This window comes from Mauremys mutica, chromosome 13, assembly GCF_020497125.1.
Source record: "Mauremys mutica isolate MM-2020 ecotype Southern chromosome 13, ASM2049712v1, whole genome shotgun sequence".
Lineage (NCBI taxonomy): Eukaryota > Metazoa > Chordata > Testudines > Geoemydidae > Mauremys > Mauremys mutica.
In genome coordinates this window covers 25,101,719-25,116,155 of record NC_059084.1, presented here as the reverse complement: position 1 = coordinate 25,116,155, position 14,437 = coordinate 25,101,719, and the positions used below count along the sequence as shown (strand labels likewise).

Genomic DNA, 14,437 nt, shown 5'->3' with positions numbered 1-14,437 from the left:
CGCCTCAGGACCTATACCTGTGTCTTATTCCTATTCTCCGAACCAACATGTCGTGGGGACAGAGATCCTGTGCAATTTCACACACCTAGGGTTAGTTTAGAATCACTGGGGGACAAACAACTGCTCCATTCCTCCACCTTATCTTCATCTTCCCATTTTTCTCCTCTCGCTCCCTGCTTCCCAACCTCCCTCTCCCAGGGTGCCCAACCTCTGCCCAAACGAGGGCAGCACTGATAACTTCCCATGAGGCTGAAGGTCACACTCAGCTGGAAAAAATGAAGGAGATGGCACCCCAACCGATCTTCAACATGGATGCTGGAAGGCCCAGCATGCAATGTTCCAGGTTAGATGTGGACGCCATCATTAGAATTCCATGGACCACCCTGGGATTGACACTGGAGCACCTGGGTGCAAAGAAGCCCTGAGCTGGTTACCTGGGTGCGGTGCTCTGCTCACTCAGAGACTGTTGGGTGGCCTTGAGGTAACTCTGCCTCCGAGCCGCAGTTTTCGGGGACGGTTTGGGGCTGGTTTCTGAATCTTCGCTGTCGTCATCCCCCATGGCTTTGATGTAGCTTCCGCTCCGCATGCGCCGGCACGGGATCTCGTTATCTTTGTCCCGAGACAGCGTATTGTTCCACTCTCCCTGAGGCACCTGGAAGAACAATGCAGCACCTTGACGGTCTGTGTCTAGGAAGGAAGGAAGGCAGGAACCTCTGGGAGGAAGAGGAACATGGGAGTTGGAGGAACCATAGCAGGTCCCTCAAGTCCAGAATCCTGGTTCCAGCCATGGCTAATAGCTGATGCATCAGAGGAATGGAGAAAACCCCTCATACTAATATGCACCTGGCCAGCTATGCTATGTTGAGGCATCACCTTATGCCATGAAGCATGAAGTTTGATGCATGTAGCATTACACCAGTTAGCCAGCCCTTCCTTAAGCACAGCTACCTGACTTCCTGAGGCAGAAAATGCTGCAGGCTGGCCTCGCACTGCAGATGAGATTCACCCTTGTGCAACAGGCCAGCACCTCCTGAGTCCCACCGGAGCCCGACTGGGTTAGCATGGTGTGCAGAGATTGTGCTAGGCCCTCAGCGCCTGGGTGAATTGCAGCTAGGCTGAAAAAATAGTTTGCTTTTATGAATACTGCATTTCCTGGCCACTGATTTAATGGAGCGATGCTCTCTTGTTCTCTTGCTATGGGACTGGATACAGGGCTGTAAAGGTCTTCAACAACAGCTCTGAATTGGCAACTAATGCTTGATTCATGGACCTGTCAGTGGACTAAAACCTGAGATGAGACAGATGCAAGGAGAATATAGGCCATTGGCTTAGTGGGATCTCACTTTCTAATATCCCCTAACAATCACAGATTTCCAGCTGAAAGGCTTAGTTCTGCCATCTTTAGTTTGATTAATACTTTACTAGACAAACAGTCCCACTGAAATCAATGGTAGTAAGGAACTGGACTTGAGAGCTCCTGATGGTGGCCAAAGCCTTCTAATAAGGAAAGCTAGGGGGCTTACTAGACAGAGAAGGGTGGTCCTGTGGATAAGGCACTGGCCTTGGACTCAGGACACCTGGATTCAATTTCCTGCTGTACCACAGACTTCCTGCATCACCTTGGGCAAGTCACTTTGTGTCAGTTCTTCACCTGTAACGTTTTCCCCACCCTTTGTCTTTCCTTTAGATTGCAAGCTCTTTGGAGGAGGGATGGTCGGTCCCTTACACTGTGTACTTGCAGCACCCAGGACAATGGGGCTCTGGTGTTCTGGGGGGCTGCTACGTGCTACCAAGAATAGATTGGACATGGGCCGAGGAGCCAGGAACTCCTGAGTTGGGACTCCAGCTCTTCCTTACAGAAATGTGCATGATCGTAACCTTCTCAAGCCCTGCAGCATTGCTGCTGCTGTAAGCTGCTGGGCTGGGACCAGTACTGGAGAGTAGTGAAGTGCTGCCATTGGCCTTGTGCAAGTCACTGCACCTGAGCTGCTGAGTCTGCCTCTGTAGAAGAGTTGCTGAACTCCTATTTACCTACCTCCAGGCTGCTGGGAGGATTAAGCAGTTAACGTTTGCTCAGTGATTGGAAATGCCAAGTGAGGTATCATGGCTAAGTGCTGTCAAACTGAAGGGCTAATCTGGAGCAACGCTCCTTTTCTTGTTTGCATCCTCCAACCCAAAAGCCTTGCTGCAGGAGAATGAGCTTTTCTCTTGACATCCCCTAGGGATGTTTGTGTGCTCTGATCAATACCTGTGACACAGGAGTTCTCAATGTGGGGCCACGAACAGGCATCGGGGGTCACAGCCACCCCGTCCTCCCCATATTGCTAAACAGGAAGGAGGGGGGGATCCTGCGGTGGGAAGGTTTGAGAGCGCTGATGCCATTTGCTCGGGTAGCATTGCTACTGTTGACATTTTCTCACTCCACTTTGTGACCATAAGCTGCTGGGTTCCTAGTCAGGCGGCTTGTCAGCCTCACTATCTTTTTTCACTGAAAAAAGAGACAACCAGACTGAGTCCTTTGGGTAGCCAGTGGGAACTCAGGGGCCTTATGAAGAGCAACAAGCTTAAGGGGGAAAGAGAACCGAGGTTGGGACTCAGGAATTGTCAGAGCAGATCAGTCCAATGGCCCATCTCGGCTGGATCTGGTGTCCAAAGACCAGCTGTCTTTGAGAAAAAGGAAGATGCAGGAAAGTTCCAAATGGCCCAGGATGCACTAAGCTGACCTTGGGGCACTGCTGCCTGCCCTCGGCAGTTAGCAAGTGGCCTATGCCTGGTGCAGGAGGATGGAGATTGTTATGGGGCAGGTGTTATGGGGTACTATCATCACCCATATGCAGTCTAATCCCTGGCGTGTCTCTTTACAGCTGGGCACAGGGCACCCCAGGCCCAGCACAGCGTGTCAGTGCAGAAGGCTGAGTTGGACCCAAATCATTGGGAGGGCTGGGCTGGATAATGCCCCATGAGGTGCCCCATAGCTTCTACCGGGGGCTCTGGCTGAAATCCCAGCAGAGTCACTGGCAAAACTCCCATGAAATCCAGCCCAGCAGGCCCAACTCCCTGAGGAGGTGAGCAGGCCCCGGCGGTTATTCCGCACTGGGTCCCTCCCCATCAGAGAGGCAGACGCCCAGAGCCAGAGAGACGGCACCGTTTGTGCCAGATGAGGCCAAGGCTGTGGGAGTAGAGGCCTCTCCAGGCCCTCACTTTGGGGTGGGGTTTGGTTCCAGGTTTCTTGGCCTTCCTGAGACTCCCTGGCCCTCTCTCTGTCAGTTCCCTCCCAAAACCCACTCGTCCCCCCACCGATCCAGACTGGGTTAATCCAGCTGTTTGGTATATTGCCTCCTAAAGGGGAGGTGCTCAGCCGCTGCCACAGCACTGGGCTCTGTGCCGAATCCCTGCTGGAGACCAGGCTGAGGCTGCCCAACTCCCCATTCTTGTGACACATTCAGTGCAAACCTCCAGTGGGGAGAGGTTCGTGTGTCACCCGGCTCAGCCCCAATTGTTAGCTCTGCCTCAGGAGGTGCTTTGCTTCTGTGACCTTCACCCCAGCTCCGTGTTCTGGCTTGGGGTGTGCGCCACAGGGCAGGATGACTGTCCAGACAGACCACAGGGCAGAGAGGCTTTGGGGAGTGGCTACTGGCTCTGGAACATGCCGCTGCTACCTGCTGCGTGTCCCTGGGGATGGTGAGCTGGCTCTCGTGACAGATCATCCTAATAACAGCCCTGTTCTTCTCAAATCACCGCTGGGGTGATTGGCTTTGACCTTTCCTAATGAAGGTGACAAGAGGCTTCTGGAAGCACTTTTACACCGGCCACCTCCGAGTCACGTCTGACTGGAGATTGGATTTCTCCACCTGCCTTGTCGTCACCTTGTTAATTGCACGTCAGGAGCACTCACCCGCCTGGCACTGACAGCACTCACGGCGCCAGTCTGCACAGCTGCGTGCCCAACTCTGACTGGCGGGTCTGGAGCAGAGGGAGTCCGAAACCCAGCTGAGGAAATGGAAACGTTCCTTTCTCGGCTTGCTATCTGCCCAGGACACATGGTGGGAATGCAAAGCAGGGGAGGGCCCGCACAAAGAGACAGCTAATCACCCACCCTGATGGACAAATGCAGGCGCCTGAATGTAGAGCCTCGAGGCCCCAACCAAGATCAAAGCTCCATAGTGCTAGGTACATACACCTTGTGAGAGACGGTCCCTGCCTCCCAGCTGGGTAAGGCAAAGGCTGGGAGAAAGGAAGGAATGCTGGCCCCACTTTACAGGTGGGAGCTGCAGCACCAAGAGGTTAAAGCCATGATTTTCCAAACTGACTTGTGATTTTGGGTGCCCAACCTGAGACACCTTAAAGGGGCCTGAATTTCCAAGGGCAGCTGCTCAGCACTTTCTGAACCCCCTCTAGAATGTATTGGGCTTGCACTGTGAAAAGTCACTGGAAAATCTTGACCTACGTGACTCACTCATATTCACCCTACAGGTCCAGTGGTAGGGTAGGGATAAGAACTCAGGTCCCCTATGCCCAGGTCCCTGGTCTAAGCACTACATCATGCTGTGTCAGAATCGGCTGCTAGCTAGGCTTGTGCAGTGCAAGCTAACATGGTGCCGCATGCAGGCAGGGTGTTGGATATTCTGAGATGCCAACTGAGTAATTTTCTTGAACCCTCCTGCCCCAATATCTCGTTGCTGGGGCAGTCTTCTGCCAAAGCCAAGTGAAAAACCATCAATGCCAAAACACCAACACAATATATTTACTATGAAGCACTGTTCTATTGACAATCTCCATCGACTTCACTGATTAGAAACTAACGGACACACTGCAGCAACCATCCACTTCTAGCCATGTTGTCTGTCTCTTGTTCCCCCCACCCCCCACTACTTTGTGTCCTGCAAAAGCAGAAATCCAGATGCAAAGGTCAAAGGCATCTCGAGGTGCTCAAATGACCAACTGAGGGGCATCGAAGGCAAAAAGCTCTTTTGATGGAAATGGGTTGAATTTGATGCACCAGGGTGGAACAAACAGGTTTAGTTGTTAGTCGCTGCACAAGGTCGGTAGAAAGCTCCTGTTCAGGTTCCCAGATATCACTCGCTGGCAGAGTGGCAGGTTTTTTAAAGGATTTAGGCACCTAAACAGTCAGCTAGGCACCTGGTGGGATTTTCAAACATGCCTCGGCACCTCAGGTGGCTTTGAGAATCCCACTGGGCAATTGTCTGCATCCAAAGTCCTTTAAACACCTGGCTCACGTCCTCTAAAGCTCTGCTCTCTTGAGACATGGATGAAGATCCGGGCCCAGATCCTCAGCTCACGTAAACGGATGCAGCACTGCTGAAATCTACGCTGACTGACAACAGCTGAGAATCTGGCCCCTAGGTGCAGCCTCTAGTGTTAAAGAAAACATGATAAGGAAACAGCTCCGGTGCCCTAAACCAGCAGACACACCCCTGCAGGACAAACAAGCTGACATTCATTGGGGTTCTGTTTCTCTGTTACACCATCTTGTTCCTGCTTCCATGTCAATATGAAAAGCAGGGCTGATGCTCCTCTCACTTATACTGGAGTAAATCAGGAGTAACTCTACAGAAGTCAGTGACATAGCCTCTGACATAGCCTCTGACAGACTCATAGACTTAAGATCAGAAGAGACCATCATGATCATCTAGTCTGACCTCCTACACATCACAGGCCACAGAACCTTGCCCACCCACTCCTGTAATAGACCCCTAACCTCTGGCTGAGTCACTGACATTCTCACATCATGATTTAAAGACTTCAACGTACAGAGAATCCACTAGTTTAAGCCTGCAAGTAACCTGTGGCCCATGCATGAATTAGAGCAGCCTGTAGGGGATGTTATCCCCGCTGGGGACAATAATACACACACCATCCAGGGGTGGCTGTGAGGTCTTTGACAGAAGGGTGCTAGGTTTTTTCTATTGCCCCTCACCTTGTACGTACCCCAGCACTGTCTGCAACTTACCATGGGCCCATCCCTGCTCCCACTGCAGTCCAGGGAGGTTTTGCCATTGACAGGAACAGGGGTTCAGTCAGGATCCAGGTGCTTAGCTAGCTGACAGGTCAGCTGGGGGCAAATCCTGATCTCAGTGACAAGCGGGAATGGCAAACACCCAAGGACTCCCTGGGGAGCAGGGCCCCTTGTAAGTAATGGGAACTCCCATGGAATTTATGGCGTCACCTTCGTTTCTTTTCCACTTCCTTGCCATCATTTGGCATCCCCTGGACGGGGCTCTCTCTGACCCCTAGACCCCAGAGAGATGAGTCACATAAACGCTATTCTCCCTTGTAAACTGCAGCCTCGGATCTTGCCTGCAGGCTGAAATCCTATCCCGGTGCTCGTGACCTTATCCCTGCAAAGTCCTGGGGCAAGTGGACCCATTCCAGCACCACGACAGCCATTCGGCATCCGTGTTCTGTTTCTCGGGGAAATAGTCCCTCATTCTTAGCCAAAGGATAATGAGTGGAGTGGGGAGGGGGCTTGGAACACTGCAGAGGGCTCCCCCCGCCATGAGTCTGCCAAGAGCATTCCCTAATCACCCAAACAAACAGAGCGTTAACATAAAGGGAAGGGCAGTGAAGTGGAAAATCCACCTTCCAGGCTGTGGGTATATACAGAAGAGCCACTCTGTGACCATTGCTTCAGCTGGAGCCAGCTAGATGGAGGAGTTTTAGGGACAACCAGCAATTCTGAAAGTACACGTACACCACCCACACAAACATGCACTCATACATGTGCATCCCCGCCATGTTTACACGCACAGGAGCATGCACACAAACACATGTACAGGTGCAAACATGCATACGGACATAGGGATACATCACATACACAACAGCATGCACGTACATACTCAAAGGAACACATGCCCAGACACAAATGCGCATGCATACAAATATAAGCATGCACACACGTGTGCACACGCAAGCATTCGGGCGCATACCTGTACATGCACACACACAGGTGGAGAGAATGGCTAAGGCTTCCTGTGGGAAACAAGCAGGAAGACACAAAGGGGCAGAGCCAAAGAGGGCGCGGCCTGGTTGTGGAGGGCAGACAGGGTGACCAGGTATCCGGGTTCACCAAGCCGTTAAAAGTCTGGTCAGCGGTGCTGCGGAGCCGAGGCAGGCTAGTCCCTACTTGTCCTGGGGCACCGCGCTGGGCCTCGGAAGCGGCCAGCAGGTCTGGCTCCTAGGCGGGGCGGGGGGGGGGGGTTAGTGGCGGGGAGAAGACTCCACAGCGAGCGCTGACCCTGCCCCAAGCACCGGTTCAGCTGGGGGTGTGTGTGCCTGCGGGCGAGAGCAGCGTGCGCTGCAGAGTCTCCTGCGCCCCTAGCCCCCCCCCCCCCCGCGCCGGACCTGCTGGCCGCTTTCAGGGCACAGCGCGGTGCCCCAGGACAGGCAGGCTGCCTGCCTTAGCCCTCCCACTGCACCGCTGACGGGGAGCCACCCAAGATAAGCCCACACCCCAACCCCAAGCCCCAACCTCCTGTCCCAGCTCTGAGCCCCCCCCAAACCTGAAGCCCCCTCCTGCATCCCAAAGCCCTCATCCCCGGCCCCAGCCCAGAGCCCATACCCCCTCCCACACACCAACCCCCTGCCTCAACCCACAGCCCCCTCTCACACTCCAAATCCCTTGGCCTCACCCCCCAGCCTGGAGCCCCCTCCTGTACCCCAAACCCCTCATCCCTAGCCCCACCCCAGAGCCTGCACCCCCAGCCCTCACCCCCTCCCACATCTCAACTCCCTGCCCCAGTCCGGAGCCCCCTCCCGCATCCTGAACCCCTCACTTCTAGCCCCACCCTAGAGCCTGCACCCCCATTTAGAGTCCTCACTCCCTCCTGCACCCCAACCCCCTGCCCCAGAACAGTGAGGGTGAGGGAAAGTGAGCCACTGAGGGAGGGGGCATGTAGTGAGCTGGGGAGCAGGGCCTCGGGGCGGGGGCTCAGGGAAGAGGTGGGGCTAGGGTGTTTGGTTTTGTGCCAATAGAAAGTTGGCAACCCTAAGGGCAGAGCTGGGTAGCCACGTGCAGGCCTGCTAAGTGTGGGAGGAGGCAAAGAGCTGCATGGCACTAGGGGTCCTAAAATGAGGCCTCAGGGGCCTAGTGCTTAATGCACCCCAAGGAGATAAACTCCTATGATACGAAGCTGCCGCTTCCATACCAAGGGCCCTGCTATAACCGGGGGGAACAGAGGGAATCACAGGAACAAGGTAGCAGCCCAAAGGTCTCTAAATGGGCTGCTTCTCATCAAGAGTCACCAGGCCTCCCTTTATCAGGGCCACCTGACTACCCCACCCACACAGCCAGGTGCACCCTCTCTCTTAGGCTTTGTCACCACACGGAGGACAGCCACGGAGCCCCAGCTCTCCCCTGTTTTGGGAAGGAAGGGGGATGGACACCTGCTCCCAGTCCCATGCTCCAGTCCCAGACTCGGTCTCTGGGAGGGAGCTTGGCTCCTTCTGCCCACAAGCAGCTCTCTGCCCAAGTTGAAGCTGACATGCTTTGTCAGGTCCCACCTTCCCCAGTGGTCAGCTCCCCTCCAGGCTTGGTGGCTAGTGCAGTCCACATGGGTTTAACCCTTCCTGGCTCAGCTGAGGACAGGGTATATCCCCTGGCCAGAGAGTCCGTCAAGCCCTTTGGGATCCTTACTGAGGAATCCTCCGCACTGCCAGCCCACCTCTCAGTCACTACATGCTTTATGCCCGTGGGCAGGCAGGGAGAGGGACTGGCCCAGGGTCATACAGCCAGTCTACAGAGCTCTCCTGGCACCCGGGCAGCGCTCTAGTCCCTGGGCCATGCACATGGTTGTCTGGGACACTGGGCGTTTGAGTGCTGTGGGAAGCATTCTGATGGTCAGGCTGGTTATTCTGGGAGAGCCAACCCCAGTAATCCTGACAACCTGCCAGCATTTTACAAAGGCATGAAGCAAGCTCGAGGGGGTGGGGGGAACGAGGGGAGGCGCATAACGCCACCCGCTGTGGCCCTGGCTTAGTTGTCAGCTGAGACGCCAATCCAGAGCACCCCAAACTGTACATCTGCAGTCAAAGGCTCCAGACAAGATAAAACGCTGGTGGATAACATCTCACTTCTGCTTAATCTCAGCCACTGAGCGTTCATGAATAAACGAGGCTAGAGAAGGGCTGACTGCAGCTCCTGATTGGCTTGGGAGCTCCCTGCTTCATCTGGGCCCATCGATGTTATCGTGGCCCCAGGGGGCAGGGGACTGAAGCTGCTGATCAACTCGTGCTTGCATCATGCCACTGAGCCCAGAACAACCGCAACATGCAGCCCCTCGCTTTGGACACTTGTAGTCAATGTTCAATGCCTGCTTGGCAGCTTAATGGCTCTGGACACCTCTCATTGCAGTAAAGTTTCTAAAGTTCCTCCGCCAGGCCTGCCTCCTGCCCCAGACACAGAGCCCTTCTTGTAACGGGAGCACAAGAAACACCCTCTACTTACAGTGCTGCAGGATGGGAACCTCCTGCTGCATGCAGCCATGTCAGGGTGGGGGAAACACCCTCCTCTCCTAAACAGGAAGTAAGAGAGGGGTAGAGCATAGCTCTAGCCCATAATACTCTGAGTCACCCCATTAACCCCTTGACGACCACTTTACTACAGTCCTCCTAGCCAGTGCGGGAGGGGAGAGGAGGGGCAACAGATAGGAATCAGTCATCAGGGAGCATCCCTCTGCACCTGACAACTCATTCGTCACCTCTCCAGTGTGGGGCCAATGATGCAGCCTTGCGTCCACAGGCCTCATCCAGGGCCCGCTCCAGCACCAATGGAAAGAGTCCCATGGACTTTGATGGGAGCTGGATCAGGCACCGGCAGCTGGGTTAAAAGCTCTGAAAGGCCAGAGGAACACCCAGCAACATGGCTGTGGAGCTGACCCTCACCCAAAGCCTTTGGGTCTGGAACCCTCAGGAGGACTAGCTTCCTGGTGAGACTTGGGGGCCCTTCTGGCCAGGCTGTAAATGGCTCCAGGCTGGGCTCCTAATGTTTGGGGGCCCTGTGTCCGGACCTGGCAGCGCAGAGCATAACATGCTGAACTGAAGGGCAAGGGGAGGGTTTAAAAAAATTCAGTGACCTTTTTCAGTGCTCAAACCAGGCCTGTGCCAGGGCTCAAGGTAGGGGTTTGGTGTAGCCACACTATTTCCCACCCCTCCCCCAAGGAACTGCTCCTTAGATTTTGGGGCAGATAGCTCAGGTTTAAAATGTTTCCTCTGGAGACCCTCTTGAGCCCAAGCCCCAGACCTGCACACCCTCAAGCTGTGGGGAAGATTGGCTCTGGGTCTGGACTCTGGAGCCTGGCTTTGCTCCTCGGGCCCATTTCCAGTTTTAACCATGACTCCTGCAAGGCACAGCTGCTTTCCGGCCTGAGTTCGGGGCACGCAGAGCTCCTTTGGGAGCCAGGGAGATGTCACCTCAGTCACTGCACTGCTCCCCGGCTGCTGGAGAGAGGCACACAATGGCAGGATCTGTTTGGATTTTGCACATGTCCTTGACAGAGGATGCTCCTCCCTGCCTTTTGGTATTCAGTGCATGACCATCCCTGCCTGAGAATGACTAGCCGGGGCTCTCGGCACTGCTGCTCACCTAGCCGTTCACCTAGGTTACATGGGGGACGCGACCCTCTCCCGCCAACTAGATCTCCCTGAGAGGGCTGTGGAGGAATTGGCTGGTTGAGTGCACAGGGCTTGGAGCAGACTCTTCCCCTGGGTTGGCTTTGCAGAGGGTTATGCTTGGAATTTGAGGCTGGAACCCCTAAAGCCCAAAGGGAAACTCATCCCAAACCACTAAGCTTTGCCTGGCTTCGGGAAGGAGGTTGTGGAGGGAACGTACATAACCACCAAGTCTCACCTACTGCTACCTCAACCCACACAGATTGCCCAGGGCCACTCCACGCTCAGCCGAGTTTGCCAGGGAACTTACAGAGCACAGTTTGGTAACAGCTTTCGTACCACATCTCTGCTCCGAGCCCTTCCTGATGCGAGGTCCCAGGTCTCTCTCATGTCAAAGTCAGATGCAGCCCACGAATTTCATTTCCATAGGAAGTAAATCCCAGATCCTAGGCTGATACTACCTAGCAATGCAAGGAGCAGCCCCTTGGCGCACGCTGGCTGGTGGGATGTGGCCCTGGCTCCTGCTGCTCATACAGTTACAGGGACAGCATCTGTCCCTGTAAGGGCAATGCCCTGAAACTATCCTGCCAGGTTTATAGCCCTAAAGATTCTGTGCCCTGGGAAGCTGCCTACACAGACTGGAGTGGGACTAAGGAACCATGTCCCAGCTGCTGTGACTCAGCTTCAGTGGAGCTGCCCCGATTTATACCAGCCAAAGATCTGGGCTGCCCGCCTCCTCTCTGGGCTGGAGACATAGTTGTGGCCACAATCCCAGGTCAGATTCTCAAGCAATTCAGGAGCGGTTCATTATTTATTTCACAAAGTAATGCTTTCTTTTACCCTGAGATCCTTTCGCAGGCCAAACTTCCAGTGAAGTGGTAATAACTTAGTAAGGGCCTGGAAGATCTGGCCAGCTGACTTCAGGAGGGCTGGTGGCTGGCAGCCCGGGTGTGTTGCAGCAGTTTCCATTTCTCTCTATTATTTCATTCTGCTCTCATCTGCACTCTGGCTTTCCCCATGTTGTGTATTTAGCGTTGGGTAGCTTGGAGTATTTTGTGGCTGCCTATTCAACCTGGTAACACTTTAACACAAAGGAAAACAACTAACGACATTCCTGATCCAATAAATTCCTCAGTAATTTGATTTGCGGGAAGTGGAAAGCCAGGCTTGAGGAGCAGGCTGCTTTTCAATAATTAATCACGCCTTGAATACCACAAACCCACTGCTAGAAGAGCGACTGATGCCTCTGTGTTAAAAATGCACTCATGTGATTTACAAACACAGCCCAGATGATTACGCCCCCAGGCCTGGCCTCTTATTTGTATTCCCCTGTCTACGCATGCATTAGGTTTTGTGTTCTTAAGAGGCGCCTGTTGAAATATTGACATGTGTCTAAAGATCCTTATGCAATGATCCAGCACAGTTTGAACCTGGGACACTTCAACATTAAATTGTCAGCTGCTACCACTTGAGCTAGAGGACTAACTGGTGGTAGTAGTAGGCTTTTATCTTTTTATGTGGATTAGCCACTTAGGGAAACACATACCACATAGTGAACCAGTGGTTTATAGTGCTGGTCCTGAACAGGTGTGTCATTGTGGGCACAAATCAGATGCCCCTTTATGGAATATTTGGCTTGTGGTAAATTATTGTCATTGTATTGCAGTAGGACCTAGCAGCGGCCCCACTCCCGGACCAAGCGCCCACTGGACTAAATGCTCTACAGACACAGAATACATCAGGTTAGTTTTAGGGATAGGTGCATCCTAGTAAGCCGAGCATAGAACTGGTTCATTTCCCTGGCAACAGAGCTTTGCCCTGAAGAGTCACATTTGCAATAGGCCTTGGGCATGAAAAAGATACTGGGAGGTGCATCTGAATCTGGCCAGGGAGCCACCCCCTTCTGGGCGAGCAATCTAGGGGCACCCTGGGCACACATGGCTGCTCCAATGCTCTTTACAGGTATGCTTTGAAAGGCTGGTGGAGTCTTCGACTCAGACTTCACCTGCAGTTGCTGTTTCTTCCCCCTGGTAACACCCCAGTGGGCTGCTCTGTCAATGATTCTGTTATAAAGGGGTAGGGGAGAAATCAGAATGACTTGTGCTGATGGCTAAAGTAGCAGGAGCGGGTTAATTTTTTGGTCAGACCAAAGCAGTGCCCCAGGGCTCACCGAGCCAGAGCCCTCCTTACCAGGTGAAACATCACCCCCAGCAGAGACCAGAAGCAAACCCCAGTGCGGCACCCACCTGCAAGTAATGATAGGCTAAGTCTTGCTGGCAGGACTTGGATTTCAGCAGGGCTTTGTCGATGGTGGCAGAGGCCTTTTGGCACACTTCCCGGGCATGGCTAAGGGTGAGCGTGGACCAGGAGCCCCGTTTGATGTAGTTGGACTCGTTGCTGATGGGGATATTGGCGCAGGGGGTGACCTTGAGGTCGTTATTGCTCTTGGAGGATTTCAGCATGTGCTCACTGATGGTGTTATATGCGTGCATGAAGTACCTAGGCTGGCTGTGGTCAGGTTGCCTGCCTAGGGTCATGAGGCCCATTGGATTGCGATAGCTGCAGGTGTCGCTGTCTAAGTTGTCGTCCGAGCTCCACCAGCCTGATATGTTGGACCTGGGCCTGCGTTTGGTCTCAGTGGTCTTTGCCCGGTCTTTGCTCTTGCTCCTCCGGTTCTGCTTCGGGTCCTCTGTGCCCTTCTTGCCATTCACGCTGCCCTTGGTGGGGCCCTCCAGAGACTGCGACTTGGCAAAGAGCTTCTGGACGGAGTGCACCAGGTGTCGGATGCGCCCGGGGCTCTCGCTCCGGTGCTTGGCGTCGCTCCTCTGGAACTGGAGGGTGCTGAAGCCGTCCCGGTGGATGGGCAGCTGCTTCTCAAATTGGTCCAAGAGGTTTGCGGGGAGGCGGTTGATCTTAGTGGCTTGGGCATGGCTTGGGAAGGGGTTCTCGTCCGGGACCTCGAAGTGGGAGTTGTAATGGATACGGGGGAAAGTGCTGCTGTTGGAAATCTGGTTGTTGAGTGGGAGGAGACAGTCACTATGGAGGGAATTCTGGGCTGGAAACCGGGGGTCCACGGGGTAGGAGTCAGTGGGACTGAGGAGGTAAGGGTTCCTGTCTTGGGCGGCATAAAGAGAGTCTTGAGGGGAGTCCAGGTTATCGGAGAGGTGGCGGCTTCTGTTATCTCCTAACCCCTTCATGGTCCAGGGGTTTCCTACAGCATCACTTCACGGGTGACACTGAGGAGCCTTCTTGCTAGTTCCCCCTTTGGTCCTGCTCCCTCTGGAGATGAGCCTGCAGCCACAGAGACAAGAAAGACGCACACATAACTGAAAGGAAAGCTCTCCCCAGACTCCCTCTATCCCTCTAAGCATTTCCACCCTGCTCCTCCCCAAGACATCCGAGCCAGTGCCTTGCAAGTTCTACAAGCCAAGACAATGAAGGTTATTACAGAGCTGAGAGAGTGAGGAGAGGAGAAGGAGAAAGGGGTGATTAACATTCTCTAGCCATATTTAAGAGCCATGTGGACCCCAGAGCTCAAATTCAAACTCCTTAATTTTGGCCTCTGCGTGACTTCATTTAATAGCACTCGGCCCCCAGCCAGCATAACAAGGCCTTAGCAGTTGGATTGTCAGCAAATCATGGGCGTCCGTCCCATTATTTTAGGGGGCTGAATAAAAACCTGCTGTCAAATACTGTGCCCGGGCCTTGCTGGAGTCAAGGGAAATGAGGAGCTGAGGATCAGATTGGCTCTCCGTCATGTGGCCATTTGTGTTTCCGTGGTTACCGGACCTCTTAATGGGGATGATGGACC

At 53.9% G+C, this 14,437-nt stretch overlaps 1 protein-coding gene across 1 annotated transcript in view; it reads right to left on the bottom strand.

Moving 5' to 3' along the window:
- LOC123348300 (disks large-associated protein 4-like) overlaps positions 1-14,437 on the bottom strand; it is a 191,751-nt gene that overhangs the window by 14,051 nt on the left and 163,263 nt on the right. Inside the window, exons 4-5 of the mRNA XM_044985816.1 lie at positions 12,873-13,917; positions 435-652 (exon numbers count right to left, since the gene is read on the bottom strand). Of these exons, the coding sequence (XP_044841751.1) occupies positions 435-652; positions 12,873-13,823 (1,169 nt within the window). The 5' untranslated portion in view covers positions 13,824-13,917. The remainder of the gene's footprint in view (positions 1-434; positions 653-12,872; positions 13,918-14,437) is intronic.